Raw genomic sequence first — 22,969 nt, 5'->3', positions numbered from 1 at the left:
TGACAGTCTCTGTTGTGTTCTGTGTAAGTTAGCTGTATTCACATAAAGTGACACGGTTTGGTTTGTGATTTGTAAAGAGAAGTGGATTGTTTTTGAAGTATGGTGTGATTGACTGATTGTTTAATAGCTGTTATTGTGTGCCAAAACTAGAGAAAAATTATGTTCCCGTTTGAGTCAGCTTTGGAATTGCTTTGCCTAATATTGCAAGGCTTGTGGTTTTCAGTTTTTTTTTTGTTTATTTTATTTTTTCTTGTCTCTCTCTCTCTCTCTGTGTGTGTGTGTGTGTGTGTGTGTGTGTGTGGCTGCTATTAAACTTTGGCACAATTGTTTGGCAAAGAAAAATTGGATGAATTGATCTCATTAATCAGTCTTCCAATACGTGAGTCAGTGGCAAATAAAGATATCTGGGATTTTATAAATATTAAACAAGTTATACTTATAATTAAAACCTTGCATTTTTTTACTTTATGAGTTGTTTTTTAATTTTAAAATTGCCTACAATATAAAAGACTATGCAAATATGTTTAAGTTATTTAAGTTATTTTTGGAGGAATCGAATTGCATTTTTCTTTTAATGTGTATTTTATGAGCAAACAGAGAAAAATGACAGGGCAAAATGTTAACAGATTTGCCAGAGACTGTTAAGTCAGGTTCAGGTTGTTTTTAAAAATTGCATTTTGGTATTTAATCGTAAAGACTGAGCAACAAGCTCTCTTTCCATGTATTATCTGCCTATTTTACCTCCAAAAGCCCGTATTCACCGCGCTGCAGGCTGAAGTGCGTGTGCTCCCAGCTTCACTGGCGAGCGCTTTTGAATCCTCATCGCCGAGGCTGTGTGACGTAGAGCGGGGAGGCGTGACTCGCGTCTTTTCCACCAATAGATTTAAAGTATGTCGCTTGATTGACAGTCGAGTCTGGAAAAAAGGAGGGACGACTTCATCCCGTCTGGCTTTACTCTGTTGTGGAAGCCATTTTGGGATTTTCCTTGTACTAATCTTGAGTCAAACTCGTAACTTTTGCCTATTCCCACGAAGATCGAGGATTTAGGATCTGTTGTTTGGATGCGCAGTTATTTCCGTTTTTTTGTGTGTTTCATCTTTAAATTCCCGTCGAGATGCGGCGCGGATTTTGCGCATCCTTGAACCGGATTGTCATTTCCGAACGGGACTACGTTCAAAACAACAAGAGATTATAGAAACTGAGGGTCAAACTGGCAAGTGCTGGGATATTTCCTTGTTATTTATGATTTAATTCAAGCCCTATGCACAGATATATTGATATTTTAAGTGTATTTTAGAATCCAATCTTTGGTGGACAGTCAGTGAAGCTCCTTTCTTTCCAAACTCTTGACAGAAAACATGGCCCTGGATTAACTGTCATTCCCTCATCCGGGGCTTTATTTCTGTAAGAAATATGATATATTATACAAACTTTAAAATGTAAACACTAGTTAAGTGCGTAGAAACCCCTTTACGCGTTTAGATAAAATAACTGCGCTTATACGGTGGAGCAATCCAAGGCTGTGTGTGTCAAACCCTAGTGAGCTGCCTACATAGTCAGCATCGTAGACTCCTTCTGAACAATGAAATCGAGTTATTACTTCTCGTGCATCGAATCGAAAGTTCTGTCAGAAGCATACACGGCTCGATTTTAACGACTGCGATTCCCAAATGTGCTGTCTATTTAGGCGGCTCACTAGTTTTTGAGACGCAGCCAATGTTGCAATCCCAAATGTAGCAGACACGTCAAATCTGGAGAGCTGTGCGTCTATCTTGTTTATAAATGCAAATGCACCTTTTCCACAAAAGATAAGGCTGCAGGTGCGCGTGAAGGTTTGACAGCTGATCAAGAAGACATAAATCAGGACTTTTTTGTCTTGTGTTTATGCACAAAAGAAAGGAGCTCATGGTTTTTGTTTTTCCACCGTTGACTTGTTTTATTACACTATTGTGTCTGATACATTGCTGTGCTTGTTTGGGCTTGTGAAACGTGCGTTTTAGACCAGAAAAAAAGAGGTGGGAAAGATTTTCTCTGGACGTTCAGCCTGTCTCTTAGGTGTTGGAGAGTGGTTTCCTGGATCTCCTCTGGTTTTGAGAATGTCGAAGCATGCATTTAGAGGAAAGGTAAACAAAATAAACATGATATTCGACTCTGGGTAATGCAGTGTATTGTTATTATTATCTGAATATTGTGATAATTGTGATTCAGCATTTTTGAAAAGGTCCGGACAGTTTTGATCCAGCTGATTCTTCATGTCAACTTCATTATGAGTTTAGGACTTATAGATAATTAGTTGAAGTTGAAAGTTAAACACTTACCTTTTTTTAGGTTAGTTTAAGCTCTGCTAGTCTAAAGATGACTAAACAAACCAAAACTTGTGATTGAATAAAATGATAAAGTTTCATGGAAATTTAAGTAGCACTTTATTACAGTAAAGTTAGATTTTGTTAGTTAATGCAGGGTGTCATGAACTAACAACTGCAACTTTGTGCCTACATCATTTATTGAGCAATCTTAAGATACTCAGGTTAATGTTAATTTATAAATATACTTTTGTTCACCGGTGATTCATTTTTGTGCAAACTTGCCTGATATTAATGTTTATTTAATTATGATATATTTATTTAAAACTTGGTAAATGCATAAATATAATATTAATAATCACTGTACAAACATTGCGTATATTTACACTGTTAATAAAATATATTTTTAATTAAGTTTAATTAAACCTATTTCTTGTTGTTTCTTTGTTATTGTGAAATTTACTAGCAGTTTCTAAGTGAACATTTTTTCTCTTTTTTTTTTTTTAGTTCATGATACCTAATTATTTAATTGTATTTTTTTTTTTTTTTTTTTTTTTTTTTTTTTATGAACTCTTACCAAATATTCTATAGTGAATATAAGTGTAGCTAATAATGCTCAGCTATAAAATGATATTTAACAGCCTGAGAATTGCGTTTTGTGAGTGCAGTTTCTATAAATATGTTAAAAGTCTTCCTTTAGTAATCATGACTGGCTAGATAAGTTCTAGAAAACTATATCTGTGTAAATGCAATACATGTTAAAGTTTCTGTGCTCTCGCTGTCCTGAGTCACACAGTGTTGGTGATTTTTGTAGGTGTAGGTGTGGTCCGTCACTTCCTGTTTGATTGGCAATATCAGATGAAGTGTTTCCACATTAAAGAGCACAGTTTTTACTTTGAAAGAGGTGTTGTCTATAGTTACCACTAGCTTTGTGTTCAGTCACCTGAATCAGACTAAACCTTTAAACTAAAGTTGTTGCTGATCGGGATTCCTCCCAGAGGCAGGCTGAACCGCAGACTGTGTGTGTGTGTGTGTGTGTGTGTGTGTGTGTGTGTGTGTGTGTGTGTGTGTGTGTGTGTGTGTGCATGCTTTCAAGGGTGTGACTGTGATGTTTCTACACTGAAGTCACACCCATCATCACACGTTAGCTGTTGCTGTAGTTTCAGAAGTCTGCTCTTCACATCTGGTTTGATCTTCACAGCGTGCTCAGCAAGTAACCATGGATTTTTCCCCTCTGCACACGTATACTCCTCCTCACTGTACTCCAGATAACACGGGATATACCTATTCACTCAGGTGAGATCACTGTGAGAATGAAGAAACACTTGCTGGTGGAACCACAGTGCACTTTCTACGTTTGTTCTGTCTAACGCATCTCACCTCCAGTAAACCATACAGAGATTTGTGTAACCACTCACGAACTTCTGATATTCAGCAAATAATCCTGAATTTAGTCTGTTTAAGGATTTCCATGTCAGGTTAAACCTGTTTATTGCTCAAGTCTTGTGAGCTCGTGGTTGTATACAAAGAACTTCACTAGTTCCAACTGGAAGACATTAAAATCTGTGTTTGAATCATTATTCAACAGTTATATTCAAGTCAAATGTACAGTAGAGTATTATTTGGGCTGGATGATGGCGTGCAGGTGTGGTGCTTCTGCTTTCACAGTTATTGACCCCAGGCGAGTTATGAAGTTACACTGCATATCGAATGGCTCGGTAACGTGAATTTGTGTAATATTACCCTTGGTTGGATGGTTTGCAGAAAATAGTGTGCTGAGCAGAAACAGTGCAGACGTATTGACGTTGGTGCAGATAACGATTTGTACCCCACTCATTGCACTGGCTGATACCACGTTTCCACTGAAATCATGCAGGTTGTTGTGTCGGAGCCGGCGCTCGCCTCGGGTCCGTGAACCAGGAGTAGCAAGAGTTTGAGTGGATCTGAAATGGGAGCTGAAGTTTGGGAACCGCTGTTTGAACTGAGTTTGAGTTTGAATGGTTCTTACACATTATAAATTTCAAAACTCAAGTGATAAAAAGCTGATTTGTGTAATGTGTAATTGCCATTCTATGAAAGCAGCAGTATTTATTTATAAAAGTTCACTTAACTTAAAAACTGACTTCTTGACTAAACCTTTATTTACTTTTATTTAATTTTTAATTATTATTTTATATTGTATTTATTTATAGCAATAATAGCAAAAATATTTTAAGGTTTCAGTTGCCTGGATAGTGTTAGACTATAGATAGATAGATTATAGTTAACTTAACTGAAAATAATAATGTTTAGTGATTGAAATAAAGTAAAATAAAAATGTTAGACGTAAAACTTTCAAAAAAACTTTAGAAAAGTTGCCTTGGTATGTACTGAACATAAATGAGATTAAAGTTGAAGCACTAGAATTAATACAACTAAAACTGAAATGCAAATATGAAATAATATTAATAATAATAACACTAAAGACAAATGCCTCCAGAATAATACAAATGACAAATACCACTAACAAAATCACTAAAACCTGTACTAAAATTAAAAGATGAAAATATATAATAATCAAATTTAAATAATATTAAAATAAGCGTGTCTGCATTGTTTTTAATTTAAATGTATTTGACCTTATGTTTTATTTAATGATTTCCTGCTACAAAAAATGTTTTAATTAATAATAACTAATAGAAAATAACAAATGCCCATAAGAAAAAAAAACATATACTAAAATCTAAATAAAAATATAAAATAACAAATTCAGAATATTAAATAATTTTGTTGGTTTATTTTTAGTTACTTAGCATTATTTAATATTCTAAATTTGTTATTTTATATTTTTGATTTTGATTTTATATAACATAGTGTCTGGATCCTTTTTCAGACTGGTCTAAACATCTGTGTTTTACTCAGGAATGTTTACTTGTTTATGTTTACTGGGAGCGCTCCGGTCTCATTGGCTGTGGCTGAGCGCTGGAGTGAGTCCGTGCGAGGTGCACGACTGTGGCCTTCAGGCAGAAACCGTGGTAAAAAGATTGAGTGATAAACCGTTGAGCCATCTGTCGCTGGCACTCGGAGGGACGTGACGAATTAGAGATACTCGTGCGTGTCAGACAGGGAAAGACATGCGTACAAAGAGCAACACATGCACATTGAGGTTTTGAGAAAACTACTGAATCCCTTTTGAGATGAATTAAGATGAATGCAGTCAGAGGGGAATCTAAAGGCCTCAGGGACAGCAGGCCAGAAAAATCAATATTAATGATGTACTAGCCCGTTACAAAATTGTGATTCTGACAATCCTACCAATATCAGGCCATGTATCATTTGACAGAGAGCAATTATTCTTGTTGTTAATATTATTATTATTATTATTATTATTAAAAGTGAATCTAGTGTTCTTTTATATATATATATATATATATATATATATATATATATATATATATATAATTTTGTATTATTATTATTTTACTATTTACTAATCTTTCCTCATTGAGTCGTGCAGCCTTTGGCTAAATATTTGTACTCATTGTTCATTTTTGTTCTCCTCTTATTTCAAAAATATTTCTCACGTGTCATCTCACTTACATCAGAACAGGGATGAATGTAATTCAGTTTAACTTGAAAGTTAACGTTATGTTGTAACTAGTAGAATTACTGATGAAACGGTGAGTAAATACAGCGGTATTTACTCTCATTTGGCAGACGGTCAGTGCAGTTTCTGTTTGACGGCTGATTGCATGAAGTTGTTTGCAGTGTATCAAGAGTTGTACTTGTTTTGTGTATTTGTGTTCACATTATGTGTGTGACGTGTTGCCTTGTCTGAGGAACCTGTGTGGAACTGGGACAGAACACAACAGAAGCACCAGGAAATATGAATCTTCTTAATAGAGCTGCTTCTGAATTTGGCCATCTGGGAAGTCTAGGGATTTAGTCTAAGGTTAGGCAGGATTGTAGAAGATGTGCATGTTGGGAATGTATCCTGCGTGAAGGGAATACTTGCACCAGAATAGTTTGAGTCGGTTTCACTGCAGTGTCTCACACAGCAGCTGCTGGAGTGTTTGACAGCTGTGTGATTGTGTGTGTGTGTGTGTGTGTGTGTGTGTGTGTGTGTGTGTGTGTTGAATGCACTGAAGTTACTTAATAGTGTTTTTGTTCTGCTTTAGCTGAGCTGTAAAGGAAGTGATAACTCAGGATTTGAATAACCACAACGCCTTTTCCCTCTGATAGTAGTTTTCTCTTTTTCTGGAAGATGTAAGAACCAATAATGTTTTACATAATTAACATCAATACTTTTTGCTCTAATACTGTATATCTTTGTGCACTAAATGTTAAATCCAGCTTTCATTATGTAGTGATACATTTAATTGTATTATTACTATTATTAGTTATTATATAATGTTATTATATATTATGGCCAGTATTCACTTGTAACATGTCAAATTTAGAAATTTAGTTTTTAATATTTAAATGTATGTATTTAATACAAAAACAGTGTAACCTGGATAATATTGCTTTTCAATATAATTATGGGCTTATTTGCATTACAATTTTAAAACCAGTGTATTCATATACATAGATACTGACAGTGAATGTTAGCAGAATAATCAATATTGTAGTGAAGTGAAGGAAGAGGGTTAAAGTGTTGAGATAGTAAGTGGGAAGCGAGTAGTTGGTCAAGAGGGTCAGCTGATGCAGTAATCAACGTTGACCCCACTCAGGTCCTGTAGTAGCGCTCTGAAATAAAGCCCTGACCTCTGAGCTCAGACACTGGAGAGCCGTGAGCTTCTTAATCTCTCCGAGAGCTCCAGGTGTTCTCTAATCAGATTTCTATGGCAGCGCTTGGAGGATGGATTCTGGGCCGATCTTTGACCTTTCTGTGCCTGCTGTCTGCACTCAAAAGTGTGCTAATCGCGTAAATCTCTGTCGTGTTAAGCAACATTCATACTGATACTGATGTGCAACGACTGTCAAAAATTTTTATAGAAATTAATATAAATGCACTGTGAACTAACATGAAAAAATAAACAATAAAAAATTTATATTTTCATCATCTAACATTAACAAAGATTTATAAGTACTGTAACAAATGTATTGTTCATTGTTAGTTCATGTTAGTTCATGTTAATAAATGACACCTTATTGTAAAATATAATGTTACCAGAAGTTAAAGGCGTTTTTTTTTTCTCCAAGTAAAAGAAAAAAAAATCAAAAATTAACTTTGTGGTTTAACAATTGTTTAACATTTCAAAATAAAATAAATTAAGACAGCCATAAGTATTGTAATTTTACAGTGATATTTTTTGTGTTTTATTAATTTATTGCCTTTTAAACCACAATTTTTAAGGGGAAAAAATAGAATTCAATTTTTTAGTTACATTTACATTTATTCATTTAGCAGACGCTTTTATCCAAAGCGACTTACAGATGAAGACAGTGGAAGCAATCAAAAGTTCATTGTTTGTTTCTTTAGATGGAGTAAATATATTTAATTCAGTATATTTATAAAACACAATTATTGCAAGTTTTGTGCAACAATGCCTTTTCATTTCCTTTGACATTAGTAAACCAGCTGTAAATGGGCAAAGAAGTGATGCTTCAGGAGTTGATCTGTAACATGTATGATGTCATAGGGCTGGAGGTGTAGAGCGTGTGCATGCTGAAGATAAAGGGCCTTCTAGTAATTCTGTGAAGGTTTAGGTTTTCAAGGGAGTGTTTCATTCAGGCTGATCTGATGTGGCACACGACCAGTGGGTATTTCTCACAGGAAGACACTGCCTTTAAGGGACTATCATTTTAAGATGTTTGCTCTGTTTCTCAGTTCAGTTTTTTTGTGTTCTGGTTGCTGTGGTGGTTACGCTTGACTTGTGCCAAGCTCAGTTGTTTTGTTTTATACTGTTCTGATCTGATTTGTTAATCAGTCATTGGCTTCTGCTCACTGTGTAATATGACGAGTTTGATTTAGCCTTTTTCAGATTATTTAGCCAGATTGAAAAAAAAAAAAAAAATCCACAAGCAACTTTTTCCTTTTATACACTGAATGCTGAATATTTTTGAATACTGGCTTCAAAAGTTTAGGACTTGTTAGCATTTTTGTCCTTGTTTTCTTTCATTCTTTTTTCATGTATGTCAACATTATTGCTATTTTGGGGACTGAGGCAGTTAAATGGCAAAATTACAAAAAACTAAGTATTATAAAACTAGAATAAACTATTTGAACTAGATACAGATGTTAACAAACAACTATTGGCCGACTCCAATACCGATAATGATATTGGTCAGCTGCATAAAATCTTGCGCTTACTCATAGCCAATACAGCATCATCTTTTCTAGATCTTGACCAAATGTATTAAACAAAATAAAATACTGTCAGTGTTTTAAAGACATTACAGTAGGCCTATTTTTTTCAAGATATAAAAAATTAGCAGTTTGCAGCATGGATAAAACGCTACTCCTATAAGCATTTTAAGAGACAAAAACTGCCTAAATTAGTAGGCCGTACGTCACATTTTATTTTGAATATATTATTATTATTTTATTATTAACATTGAGAACATTGTAGACTAAAACACCGGTAGATAAAGCAAAATATTTACAAACATTACAAAAACAAAATTAGGTTATTTTAGTTCCCTTCTCTCCAAAACAAATCCTCTAAAGTTGTAAGCCAAAACAAATTAATTTAAAGCAAAACTGAAGCCGACCTCTCTCGTTCTGCACAAATCCAAATGTTTCCATATTCACATCATATCTGGATGCTAAAACTAACCTATAGGCTTTGTTCTTCGGCGTTAAAGCGACAATCCACCTGTCACTCAATTGGCCACGCCCTTAATTATGCAGAACTTTTAAGGCTTAATATAAGTTATAACAAAATTCACCCCCCTCACAGTTGTCATGAAGGGCAAAATTAGCTATATAGACCAAAATAATTTTTTGCACCAGGCTGTAAACATGTTTTTTCTGCTGTAAAGTTGGGCATTTTAACATGGGGAGTCTATGGGCCTCAAGCGGCCAGTCGATGAATGACAGTTTGGTTTCACGAGAGAGAGCGGGAGGTTGCCGCTAGTTTCAAACACACAAAAAGCTGCATATTACCTGCCATTAATTTTCACTTAAATGTTGGCCTAATGCTTAACTGGCAGTTCATGAAATATCCTCAGATAAACTAACTCCTATGATGAATTTACTGTGAATGAACTTCCTGTTAGGGTTCAGTGATGTTTAGATCTAGAAGCTGGGAGGCCATTAAAGATGTTCCGCTTTATCCTGATGTTTATAAAAGCACACTTCAGTTTGTTTAGCAGTGAGTTTGAGAGCGTTGACCAAGAGCAGGGAAACCCAAACTTTGTTTACTTGAAATTTGACTTTGACGACAAATTAATAACATGTTCTTGATTCTCTGATGGTGGGTAATGGTAACATGACATGCAGCATCCCCAGCAAATCATTTCATATTGAATACCTCATTCATTCATTTAGAGCTTAATCTCTAGCCAAAATTGATATGATGTAATATTAATAAAATAGAGTTTAAGTGAAGAACTTCTTCTTGAATCAAGTCAGATTTTTTTGAGGCAGACAGGTTTGTGTGGAGTTGTCATCTTCTCAATAGTTTCTTCTTTGTCTTTGATGGAGGACTGTGACGCCTGTAGATTTGCCGTAGGCCTCTACTGTGAACTCCCTTGCTGCTACGCCCAGTTTTAAGGGCCGGGCGATTTTGGGCAGGTGCATAACTCACATTAGTCACCTGTAATTATATCCCCAGAGAGCTTTAACCTATATTCATTCCTTTGAAAAGTTCATAATGTTCCTTCTTTTTTGGAATGTTCCCGGGTCATTCAAATTCAAAATTTGAATTTCTCTTCCAGTATTGTTTTCCATGCAAATGTGCTGAATTAAAATGAATTCACACTGCAGGTGTCTGAGGATTTAACTTGTAAATGTGAGCAACTGTAATCCTCAGCTTTTACCAAGAATAGTTTGTACAGCCTGTCTTGATCTAATATATGAATTTACATGTCGTTTCCCCGCCGCAGCTCAAGTTACTCCACCGCAGCCCTTGAGTTTGAGAAGGAGCACCAAATCAATCCGGTCTACGACTCGCCCAGAATGTCTCGCCGTAGTTTGAGACTACAGACCAGCAGTGGTTTTTACGGTGACACCAGCCTCACTGAGCTCACGGGCAATCACAAATCCGGCTCCTACAAGCAGACCAGCACCACCAGCAGCAGCAGTGTCAGCAGGTCAGATCTTCATCTCTCTGGCAGTATAAGATAACAGACCAACTGTGCAACATCACTTCTTATCGAGAAACCCACACAGCCTCGTGCCAGCTCTTCTACGTGAGATGAGTGGCATGTTTCTCTCATCATAATTGGAAAATGCAACTTTTAAAGCTGTATCTCATTACTGTGGATATCTTTACCTCAAGTGTATTATTAATTGAATTGAAATCTGTATAGATTTTTTTAAATCGCTATACGAGTAGGGAAAGTCAGCATCTCATCGTAGTAAGAGAGGTTGTCCTGTAATGACTGACATGCTAGTGCTTGAGTTAAATGAATGAAGAATAATGAATGACATGCTAAAAATGGGAACTTCCCCCAAAGATATGTTTGTGCAGTCAGCCTGGCAGCACATATTTTACATGACTTAAAGCAAGTTTGTACAACTTACCTGCCATAGAGCTGTAATCGGGCCTTAAAAGTTAGGCCCGACAGGACCCGAGCCCGACACGTTTAGGCCCGAGCCCGACAAGTACATTTTGATTGACAGCTTTTTAAAAGCTTTTTCCTGCGCTCACTGATGGTGCGTCATTATTCACTCATTATTCTTATTATAAGCATGATCAAAACTTTTCCACACCTCAGAGTTTGCTTTAGTTGCTGGTGCAACCAAAACGTAGCCTAATCACCAGAGGCAAGCCTCCGTTACACCTGCTCAGCATTCATTTTCGCATCTTTCTCGTCCTAATCGAAACACATTACATGACCGCTCGTTTACCTCGCAAACCGGAGCGCAAGCCCGAGCCCGGCCCGAACCCACGTAAAATGATAGAAATTAAGCCTTCAGCTCTAACCTGCCAGTACTTATTCATTGGCCACAAAATCAAGCATGCAAGTATAGTAATATTAGTATTTTTACAAGTAGTATTTTGTCTTTCAGTGAATAATATTAATTAAGCAATGTGGATGGTGTTTTTTTTTTTTTAAGAAACTAGTACTTTTATTCAGGATTCATAATAAGAAATGTTTCTTGAGCAGCATATTATAATGATTTCTGAAGGACCATGTGACACTGATGCTGAAAATTCAGCTTTGAATCACAGGAATAAATAACATATACTTTAAATATACTTTAAATTGTGATATTATTTCACAGTATTCTATTTCAACTGTATTTTTGATCAAATCAATGCAGCTTTGGTGAGCACGAGAGATCTTACAAGTGTATATATATAGATCAACTGAATTCCTTCCGTAAGCAAAAATGTCTGATCATGTGATCTTGAATGGTGCATCCTTATGAAACCTAGCATCATTTATATAAGAATATTAGAACTGGGATTTCCAAACTCAAATTGCTCTCACACTTGCAAAAGCTATCGGAGGAAGATATTCCTTACTTTTTAAATATTACTATTATTTTTATGTGCCAAATGAGGGAAAACTGCACAATTTCACATAAATTGCAATTTAGTGGCAGTGACACGTGGCTTTGTGTAGGGTTTACTAAAAGTGCATACTCGTTTTCAGATGTAATTGACCCACTGTATTTTTCTCAAAGGTCTGTGCGGAGCAGGAGGCAGCAGCAGGGCTCATCCGTGTACGAGTCTCAGAGCGTGTCTCAGATTGTGACCCCGACTGCTCAGAACGACCAGACCCTGTCAGATTTGAGTTTCACCAGTACAGCCAGTGATGCATCTCTGATCTCTAGCCTGCTGGATCAGTCCACGCTCAGACAGAGCTCCACAATACACACGTACTCGGGTCAGTGGCCTTTCACGAGTGTGCAAAAAGTCAACATGAAGTCAAAACCATCCTTGTTTAATTTCCCTAAAAGGGCAGTTCGCCCCAAATGAAACTTTGCCCTCAGGTCATCCAGGATGCAGCTGAATTTGTTTCTTCAGCAGAACAGATTTGGAGAAATGAAGCATTACATCACTTGCTCACCAGTGGATCCTCTGCAGTGAATGGGTGCCGCCAAACAGCTCATAAAATCTTTCTCCAAATCTGTTGCGATGAAGAAACAAACTCCACTACATCGTGAACGTCCTGAGGTTGAGTGCATTTTTGGGTGAACGACTCCTTTAATCAGTTGTTGTAATCTTTCATGAAAACTCGCAAATTATCAAATGTAATTGGCATCTTTTTTGGCAAATGTCAGACTGTAGCTATTGCCTATTTAATCCTGACTGTTGAAACTATGAGACTATGCATAAGCGAGTGTTTTTGTAGGAAACTCAAGGTTATGTTTAAGTTAACTGAGTATATAACGCTGTTTCTTGCTCAGACCTGAAGATCAGGTCGGGTTATCGTCGGTCCTCTGTGAATCACATCAGGGTGAACCGTGTGCTCTGACTCTTTTTATTAATGTATTTGGTATTTTCTTAATGTTCTGTTCAGCACGGAGAAGAAGAACTGCTCACAGCTCTCTTTTGGAGAATGGAGACCTCAGTAAAACAGAGGCGCACACTTTTCTGGCTAACGGCTATATCTGCAAAGACTGCTCGTTCCACGCCGACGGGAAGGAGGATGAAATGGCATGCTCCTTACCATACTCCACATCTGTGTCTTCAGCGTATCAGACGGCTGCAGACGCCACTATGACCACTTCTCTGAACAGTGTTGACAAGACAGGTGAGGACATGATCGGGTCAGTTCACAAACATCGTTTCCATTTTCATGCCTCTCCATATTTCAGAACACTTTATTAACGGGATAGTTTACACAAATCAACAAAATCTGAAGAAAAATGTGCTGCTTCATCAAAACAGATTTGGAGAATTAGAGTTAGAGATGCACTATTATTAAGCATCACTTGCTCACCAATGGAACCTCTGCAGTGAATGGGTGCCATCAGTCCAAACAGCTGATAAAAACATCACAATAATCCACAAGTAATCCACCACTCCAAGCCATCAATTGACATTTTGCAAAGAAAAAAGCTGCAGGTTTGTAAGAAACAAATCCATCATTAACACTTAAAAAAAATGTATGTAGGAAGAGCTATTATGGATTATGTATAGTCTATGGACTTTGTTCAGAAGCAATAGTGTAAAGTTAAAACACCTTGACGATGGATTATTTTCTTACAAATACACAGTTTTTCCCTTCACAAGATGTTAATTGTTGCACCGGAGTGGTGTGGACTGTGTGTGGATTACTGTGATGTTTTTATCAGCTGTTTGGACTCTCATTCTGACGGCACCCATTCACTGCAGAGGATCCATTGGTGAGCAAGTGAAATGATGATGCATTACTCCAAATCTGTTCTCATGAAGAAACAAACTGAGTACATTTTAAGCAAATTTTCATTTTTGGGCGAGTCATTTCTTTAACCCTCATATTGTGTGTTTTTGTTTCAATAATTTGTTCAACATCTTGATTTTTGGTTCGCCGTGATTATTTGAAGTATACAAATGAGGACGGCAACTTAAATGTAAAAGAAAATAATCTCCCATTTTCCATTTGGAAATATTTCCAGTTGCATTATGTGTAATTTTGTTGTAATACTTTGTGTTTATATGTAAATTCCCAGTCGCTTTTTGTGAAATAAAGTGAAAAGCATGCTCAAATATCAGATGAGCAAGTGCTTATTTTCTGTGTGTGTGTTTCAGCTCATGACAGCTACTGTGGCAGTGTGAACGTGCGAGATCTGGTGACCACAGACAGCCATCTCAATCTCAACGGCTCACTCTGTAAGTTCACACAGGATTCCCAAACAATCCTTCAGTGCAAAACTATTAGAACATGGGACATGGACTTTTATGTGTCTTAACATTTTGTATCATTGAAGCAGCATCAACAGAAGTCTATTTTGTCAGTGTACTTGTATTTTGTCACTTTCAAAGTGGTCTTTTTAGCTGTTTTTCAAGAATGATCCCTTTTTGTTAGGTAAAACATGTTAGATTAAGTGAACCACATGCCGATTAGAGTAGATTTCCATGTTTGTGACCGCTGAGCTCCAGATTATGTCTTTGTACAGCTATTTTATTGGCAGAACCTAAGCCTGATGGTCAACAGAGCATGTGATTGACCCATTCTGAATGACAGCCCAGTTTAAGCATGACAAATGATCCACTCATCTGTTGTCAAACAGAGAGACACATGGGAAATGAAAGGTCTGGGACAATAGACATATCTACGGTCTAAATTTACCAGACACTTGAGCTATTTGTGATGATTTTATGTAGCCGTCCTGTCCTTATATACTAAGCTTTTTATAATGTATGTTGTATTTTCAGTGGTTTTCAGTCATTTTGAAAGTATTATTTTATAGATTGAGATTTAAATTTACTGTACGTTTTCAAAAGTTTGGGATCGGTGCAATGTTTTTGAATGGGGTCTCATCAAGGCTGCATTTATTTAATCAAAAATACCCCCAAAATAATTAAAAGTAACTGTTCTTCTTCTCAATGTTTTGTGGAAACTCTAAAGCATTTTCTCAAGATTCTTTGCATAGGACCTTCAAAAGAACAGCATTAATTTGAAACGAAAGTCTTTTGTAAGATTCTAAATGTGCTTTACTGTCACTTTAAATCAGTTGAATGCATCCTTGCTGAATGTATTCGTATATTTTACTGACCCCGAACTTTTGAACAGTAGTTTATTATTTTGAATTTACTCAAACACGTGTCTTATGATGCTGATGTTGTGGCCCCTGCTGATTTTCAGGTGATGACTGTAAAGGAAAGCAGCACATGGAGATGCACACGGAGCACAAACACTATTCCTACACCCGCCATGTATTCGCAGCCTTGTGGGCCCTTGTTTCTTATACAGGTTATACACCTTCAGATCTTCACTCACATTCCCAGTAGACATCGACTTCAGTGTCTCATGCCAGTAGAGACAAGCTTTCATGACAATATTTGTTTTCTGTCCGTTCGTTAGCTGAAAGAATTTGCCGCTGTGTAAGAACTGAAATGGACGTGGTCTGATTGTGTTCTGTTTTGATGGTACACACTCAGGTTACGGGCTTCTGCGGGTGTGCCGAGGTTTCGGCTCCGCCGGTGCATTCGTGACTCAGAAGCTGAAGTCCGTTCTGTGGTTGGCAGTGTGTTCTCCAGGTCCATATAAATCCAGACTCCAGCATGCTTGTCTCTGTCTCTTACTTTCTCCTTTCTCTCGTATCAGTGTGGTTTTTGGCTTATTAGACTCTTGCATCTATTTGATCATTTTTCAAGCTCAGCGATCCCACTTGACTTCTGTCTGAAGAAGACAAATCATTTTAACCAGCACTTCCTTTCTTAGCTTTTCAGCTCTGGTGGTTGGAGTCCATCCATCTCTGTTTCTGATTCTTTGACTAATAATTCTCTTCCCTAAATCATTTAAACCTGTCATGTTGCACATGGCCTAACTTTCACTCCATGTAACTTCCTCTTCTGCTCTTGCACATGTGCTCCGAACAGGGAAAGCAGCGACTGGCGCCTTCTGGTGGCTGGGAACGGGATGGTATCAGCTGGTCGCGCTCATGTCTCTGATCAACGTCTTTCTTCTCACCAGGTAAAAGTTTGAAGTGTTTAGTCCTTAACATAAATAATGGCTCTTTTTTTTAATGCACTATAATCATGTGCTTGTATTGTTTTTTGCAAATATTGTGACCGGTGTGCCTATGATAAATGTTGTTTCTGAGAGTATTTTCTCTGTCTCTCAGGTGTCTGACCAAACTACTGAAGCTTCTTCTGTTTCTGCTACCCTTACTCCTGCTGCTCGGTGAGATTAATAAGACTGATTTGAAATTTAAAAGTCATTTAAATGGTGATATGGCAAAAAAAAAAAAAATGGTTAATTGGTTGATATCGATTATTATGATAAATATTAAATCTTTATTTCTTTCACGTTGAAAGGCAGGCTTCTATGTTGAAATTGTAGAAACCAGTTAAATATCATACACAAACAGCACCTAAAATACCATGGTAAAAAATTGTTTCTAGGGATTTGTATAAAAAAAGAGTAGCTTAAAAATACATTTAGTACAAATGCACAAACGCTATAGCTTGATTACAAAAACTATTGTAATAATATTCCATATTCCAACATTTAAAACATATCTATATTAATAATATAATACAATTTGATATAAATATCCCACATAGTTGGCACAATACCATGATGCAGTTATTGTTGCTACAGTAAATCCATGGTAAATGATGGAGATTTGTTGATTTCAGCGCTTTCATCCGGTTTTAAACTAGTTTAAATCACAAAGCCAGTTGTGTTCTATGAAAAAAAGTGTAGCATTGTACATATTTATATATGTTAAAACACTTGAAATACTTACATATAATAGACTCCAATACTCATATTAGTGTAATATACAGAGACAGTTATATTAAAAACAGGCCATTCATTTTGGTGGCACAGAAACTGTTATAACGATCCAAACATTCCTTCACGAAACCACTGGCACTGATGAACAGCCACAGTCGTGCAGTCATCTGACTGTAGTTCTACCCAGATGGGTTTTCTTATTCTCTTGAATTACTTTCACATGTATTCAGGATTACACACACACACACACACACATTCTCTTTCTTTCTCCCTCATCACAACCATGATTGAATTTGACTGTGTAGCACTGAAATCCCTTTGAAAAGTGTCTTTGTGGTTTTTATTTTGTTTATTTTTTGGGTACCAGAATGTCCATAAACTCCTTATATCAGCCTTTGATTAAAGACTAAGTGATTTTTAGAGATCCTGTCTTTTAAAGTTTCTCTTTCTCTCTGTTTATAGGATTATGGTACCTCGGTCCACCCTTCGCTCTGTCCTTCCTTCCGGCTGTAAACTTGACAGAGTTGAAAACAGCAGTCACCTCTTTCGCATCACTTCCACCACTCCCTTCTCTTCCCTCTTTCCCAGCATTCCCTTCTTTCACAAAAGAACCACTGGTTGAAGAACAACACATCCCACCTCCGGTCGTCTCACAGGTAACAAACCAGGACCAGTCGCTATAGAATGATATCTGGAGTCAAATCATATGTGTAAAAAAAAAAAAAAAAAAAAAACTGAATTCTAATCTGAACACTTTCAGACTGCATCAGAGTCTATTAGCAGCGAGCGTTTGGCTCGGCTCGAGCAGCGTGTTGCGGCGCTGTGGGAAAGTGTCCAGCAGGGGGAGCTGAAAGCCAAGCAGCAGCACGAGGAGGCCGTGGGTTTGGTTCAGTCCCTTCAGGAGCAGATGAACACACGCACCGACAGAGAGAGTCTCAGCCTGTGGGTCTCTCAGCTCCTCGAGCCCAGGTTCACCACGCTTAAGGGAGAGATGGAGAGAGACGCGGTCAGCAGGGCGGAGGTCAGAATGTGTGCTCATCTCATGCTTTACCTGTTAGGTTTCATATTCTCTTTTAGGTTGTTTTCTTTGTTTTGATCTTTATTTATGTTTACGTCAAAAAGGAACACCAAAAAGTAAATATGTTATGTGGGTGTCCTGCTTTTAATGTTATAATTCAACAATTATTTCATTATTAGATGTAAAAAAAAAAAAAAAATTAAGACTTAAAAGAAAAACTATATAAACTATTTTTATTATTTATTATTTTTTTTAACCTGGGAATTTTTGCAAATTTATATCATACAACAAAATCAAAGATTTTATGTAGTTATTGTAATATATATATTTTGTTTTTAATAAATAATAAGTAAAAAACAAAATGGAAGTATTTTTCACAGTTCTGTTTTTAATGTTAGTAGTTTTGTTTTTAAAAGATATTTCCCTAAAAATTTTTACTTCTCTGTCAAATATGAAATAAAATACTTGCTGTATTTGTTATCATAATATCATTTCTTCATCTCCCGATGTCTTCCAGACTGAGGAACAGCATGTGCAGCATCAGACGAGTCTTGAAGCTCGACTAGCAGAGCTGGAACTCCTGCTGAAGAACCTGAACTCTAGAACTGAGGTATATCCCACACTCTCACTCTTGTGACCATGATCATTCTCCCATGTCTGCAGACTCAGAAGTTGCCGATGTTCATCACTACAGATGAATAAACTTTAAATTGTCACAGAAAATACTATGAAATTGCAACAGTTAATATAAAATAATTAAAATGCCATGCACTACTGTTCAAAGGATTTTAGTGTCTCATGCTCACCAAGGCTGCATTACCTTGATCAGTAAAAATACAGTAAAACTGTAATATTGTGAAATATCATTACAATTTAAAATTACTGTTTTCTATGTGAATATATTTTCAAATGCAATTTATATCTGTGATGCGCAGCTGGATTTTCAGCATCATTCCTCCAGTCTTCAGTGTCACATGATCCTTCAGAAATCAGTTTAATATCTGATTTACTGCTAAAGAAGCATTTTTTAATTACTGTTAATGTCTATACTGTCACTTTTGATCAATATAATGCATCCTTGCCTAATTATAAGTATTAATTTATAAAAAAAAAAAAAATTAAGTATTGATCCTACTCATTCATCTAATTCTGTCTGAATTTTCTTCTCGATCAAAGAAAATCCATCTAACACAGCAGACTCCAGTACAGGCTCCTGTCAGGTAGACATGCTCATACTTCACCAGCAGAAGCTGTCGTTTTTGGCACTTCCTGTCTCAGTATTAATGTTTGCTCTGGTGTTTCACACTGCAGTGTTGGAGTCTCTCAGGAGAAGCATGATGCTTTGCTCTCTGAGGTTCAGAGGCTGGAAGCAGAGCTGGGCCGCATCAGAGGAGACCTGCAAGGGGTGATGGGATGCAAAGGAAAATGTGACCAACTCGACACCATACATGAAACTGTATGTAATGTTTAAATGGCACATAATACATTTGTCCTGCTTTTTTAACTTATATAAAAATCAAATTTGTTCCGCAGGTGTCAGCACAGGTGAAAGAACAGTTGTATGTGCTGTTGTACGGTCGAGACCGAGGTGAAGCAGAGATCCCCGAGCCCCTGCTGCCGTGGCTGGCATCTCAGTACGTGCGCTCTTCTGACCTCACTGCGACCCTCATGACCCTGGAGCGCAGCATTCTGGGAAATCTGTCCCTGCAGCTGCAGGAGAGCCAACAGCAGCAGTTCTCAGCTGAAACAATTACTCAGACCGTTGCCAACACCGCCGGGGCTGCTGGGATGTCAGAGGAGGTACAACCAGCTTTGCATCACAGGAATATATACATATTAAAATGGAAAATAGATATTTTAAGTTGTAATAGTATTTCATACTATCTACAGTTATTGCTGTATTTTTGATCAAATAAGTGCAGCCTTGGTGAACATAAACAACATCTTTAAATAAATCTTACTGACTCCAGAAGGGAAAATGTTGCTCTTTTAAAATAGACACGCTAACATCACATCTAAACTAAAATGTCAAGTTCATTACACATCAAGCAACCAATCTATTAGAATATCATTGAAATGAATTTAATGGGCCATATTTGTTAACATGCCAATGCCATTTAAATCTCATGTTTGCCCTCTATCTCCCAGCAAGTCCAGCTGATCGTCCAGCGCGCGCTGAAGCTGTACTCGGAGGATCGCACCGGACAGGTGGACTACGCTCTGGAGTCTGGAGGTAAGCACGTCTGCAAAACACATATATAGGAACATCACTGGCCCTGCAAAGAGGTTTTTACGTGAGACCCATGTGTGCGCAGGTGGCAGTATCCTGAGCACACGCTGTTCTGAGACCTACGAGACAAAAACCGCACTCATGAGTCTGTTTGGGATCCCGCTCTGGTACTTCTCGCAGTCGCCACGTGTCGTCATCCAGGTAAAACCTGTCAATTACTAGCATCATACATAAAAATAAATGGAAGACCCCGATGTGTGATGTCAATTTCTGTCTGCCTTGCAGCCGGACATGTACCCAGGAAACTGCTGGGCATTTAAAGGCTCCCAAGGTTATCTGGTGATCAGGCTCTCTTTAAGAGTGATCCCTACCTCCTTCTGCCTGGAGCATATTCCCAAAAGCCTCTCTCCCTCTGCAAACATCAGCAGCGCACCTCGACGATTCTCTGTCTATGTAAGAATGTGCACTTATGTCTGATGTATGAGTATGTACTTGCGTATATTTATGGCTATTTATGCTTAACCCAATGAGTTTTGTGTTAAGAAGTGGTCTATAGTCCCACGTTGTGCAATATGTAATTCTTGCCGTCTGTGTCTGCAGGGGTTAGATGACGAATACCAAGAGGAAGGGAAACTGCTCGGTGACTACACTTATCAAGAAGATGGAGAATCACTCCAGATCTTCCCTGTTATGGTAAAATATGTGCATACGGAATACGCAGGATGAGCAGAATCACCGTCATTTTCATCAATTTAATTTACTGTATAACATGGAATGATACGTGATTTGGTCAAATTCTGATGAATGGCTGTACATTTCAAGAAATCACTATATGGACTAGTGTCTGTGAATACTATTAGTGCATCATCTCCAGAGCAGCTCTTCACAAGCATCTCACCATTTCATTTGAGAAAACTATAGGAAAGTGTTAAAACTGTATGCATTCTTTATATAATAAGTATTTTTGATAGTAAATTTGTAATAACACAGAATTCAGAAAAATTCTAAGACGACACAGAATTTCGGAATTGTTACATTTTAATAGGGCTCTATTAAATGTACTCTTAAAATGTTAATAGATTATTCATTTGTTAATGTTTTATGAATGATCTTAATTAGACATCCTTTTTGGCTAATAACATTTAATTAAGGCATATAACAAAAAAACAAAACAAAAACACAATTTGGGAAAAGTAATAAATAAAATGGAATTTGAAAATAAAAAGATTTGCTTCAAAAGATAGGCAGCAGCTGTAAAAATATTTAAATATAATGAAACATGCACCTTTTAACCCATTATTCGTGTGTTATTTGTTTCTTGGTGCTTACTGTTGTTAGCTTAGTTACAGTTTACTTTTTGGCCAAATTCAGTATTGCATGTATAATTTTTTTGCGAAGTCTATCCAAGAATGGATTGCAACAAGCTAGTAAAAAAATGAAAAAAAGAAGTGTTATTAGCAACTTGCCACTGCCAAAATCTTTTGGAATACATTGAGTCTTGAGTCTTCCATGCACTTTATGTTCCATACCAGTCTTCAATGTAGTTTCATTTTAGTTATGTTGCTTACATGGTTTTGGAATTGAACTGCGATGAAGTTTAATTTTGCCTTTTTTTTCTCTGGCTCTCTCTAGGAGAAGAATGACAAGGCCTTTCAGATCATTGAGATGCGAGTGCTGTCGAACTGGGGTCATCCCGAATACACCTGTCTGTATCGCTTCAGAGTTCACGGCGCACCTCACACTCCGTGATCAGGCCTCGCTGTACATTACTATATAACCCTTTATGTACATACAGGAAACGCTCGGACTTGCTCGAATGCAGCACGGACTAAACTGGGCTTGCAGCTACCTTTCTAAAACTTTAATACGAATGATGGCCGAAACAGAGTTACAAGGAGCGCAGTGGGAAAGAGCAATGTGTTTAAGCTAAAGGATTCCCACTCGTTTCCTGCCCAAGTCCCTGTTCTTGCACTGATTCATGCCCTCACGGCTGGGCCCTGTATTACGCTCCTGCCCCATGCGCTCTCACACGTAGAGGTATCTGTGCCTTCAGACAGAACATGCTTCTCTCATTCTGTGTACATTGTTTGGTTTTCTGCATGTAGAGAGCTGGGAGGTTCAGGACACACTAGTGTAAGTATCCCAGCTTGACTTCATCCTCGTCCACCGGTCTGCACGGTCACAGAGAGAGGCCATCAGCTAGAAGAGAGACTTTACCAATGATAAACCACTAAACCCCACAAAACCTGATGAGATTATGTCTGGATCATATTCATCCAAAATAAAATACAAAACAAATCCTATTTCAGGGTTGCTTCAATTTTTTGCATTGTGACACTATTTTTACTTTTTCAAAATTAAGCACAACATTTTTTTAAAAAAATCTTAAGGCAAGCTTTCTCATTATTATTATTATTATTATTATTATTATTATTATTATTATTAATTAATTAAATAAAAAAAACTAGTTATAGCATTTGCTCAACAGCTTTTCAATTTGTACTCATTTGATTTTTTATTGTAATAAAGTAAATAAAAAAATATTGTTATACAGAAATATATATATATATATATATATATGTATATATATATATATATGATAGAATATGACCCAGACAACTTCTCACCCAACAGGCACTTCATTTAATGCTTTTTAAAGGTTTATTTATTCTCATAATAGTCATAAATTGCAGGAGACACTAGTTTGACCTCCGATGGTTTTCCAGAGAAGGCAATGGATGTTTATGGACCGCATGTGGACTAATATGTGTACATTTGAACAAAACTAGTCATTAAACACTCACTGTTGTTTGTTTCTCATTAGTCATCATATCTCAGTCACGATACTCTGCAGGAATGTAACTTATTGTAATTAGACCTTTTTAATCGACTTATATCAGTGTTTATTTTACATAAAGGGGTGCGCCC

The 22,969-nt window shown here is 37.0% G+C and overlaps 1 protein-coding gene across 2 annotated transcripts; it reads left to right on the top strand.

The window, feature by feature from the left end:
- Positions 1-933: 933 nt before the first annotated feature.
- On the top strand, positions 934-22,023 carry sun1b (Sad1 and UNC84 domain containing 1b). Of its 2 annotated transcripts, XM_026214468.1 has the most exons (22): positions 934-1,213; positions 2,001-2,123; positions 3,505-3,599; positions 10,335-10,541; positions 12,085-12,287; positions 12,924-13,157; positions 14,138-14,218; positions 15,195-15,302; positions 15,491-15,589; positions 15,932-16,025; positions 16,177-16,235; positions 17,256-17,449; positions 17,554-17,814; positions 18,329-18,421; positions 18,988-19,031; positions 19,123-19,267; positions 19,345-19,611; positions 19,960-20,044; positions 20,127-20,242; positions 20,327-20,494; positions 20,642-20,734; positions 21,674-22,023. In XM_026214468.1, the coding sequence occupies exons 2-22, from the start codon at positions 2,097-2,099 to the stop codon at positions 21,788-21,790; spliced, it is 2,790 nt and encodes a 929-aa protein (XP_026070253.1). In that variant the 5' UTR covers positions 934-1,213; positions 2,001-2,096; the 3' UTR covers positions 21,791-22,023. The 2 variants fall into 2 exon arrangements, with proteins under 2 accessions (XP_026070253.1, XP_026070263.1); XM_026214478.1 differs by lacking the exons at positions 15,195-15,302; positions 15,491-15,589.
- The last annotated feature ends 946 nt before the right edge of the window (positions 22,024-22,969 follow it).

Source organism: Carassius auratus, chromosome 3 (assembly GCF_003368295.1).
Source record: "Carassius auratus strain Wakin chromosome 3, ASM336829v1, whole genome shotgun sequence".
NCBI lineage: Eukaryota > Metazoa > Chordata > Actinopteri > Cypriniformes > Cyprinidae > Carassius > Carassius auratus.
This window is presented reverse-complemented; position numbering and strand designations above follow the sequence as displayed.

Bases quoted from the DNA above. Each gene is read 5' to 3' on its own strand.
- sun1b (XM_026214468.1), top strand. From the start codon at position 2,097: ATGTCGAAGCATGCATTTAGAGGAAAG. The intron at 16,236-17,255 runs GTGAGATTAATA...CTCTGTTTATAG, and splicing joins ACCCTTACTCCTGCTGCTCG to GATTATGGTACCTCGGTCCA. The intron at 18,422-18,987 runs GTATATCCCACA...TCTCGATCAAAG, and splicing joins ACCTGAACTCTAGAACTGAG to AAAATCCATCTAACACAGCA.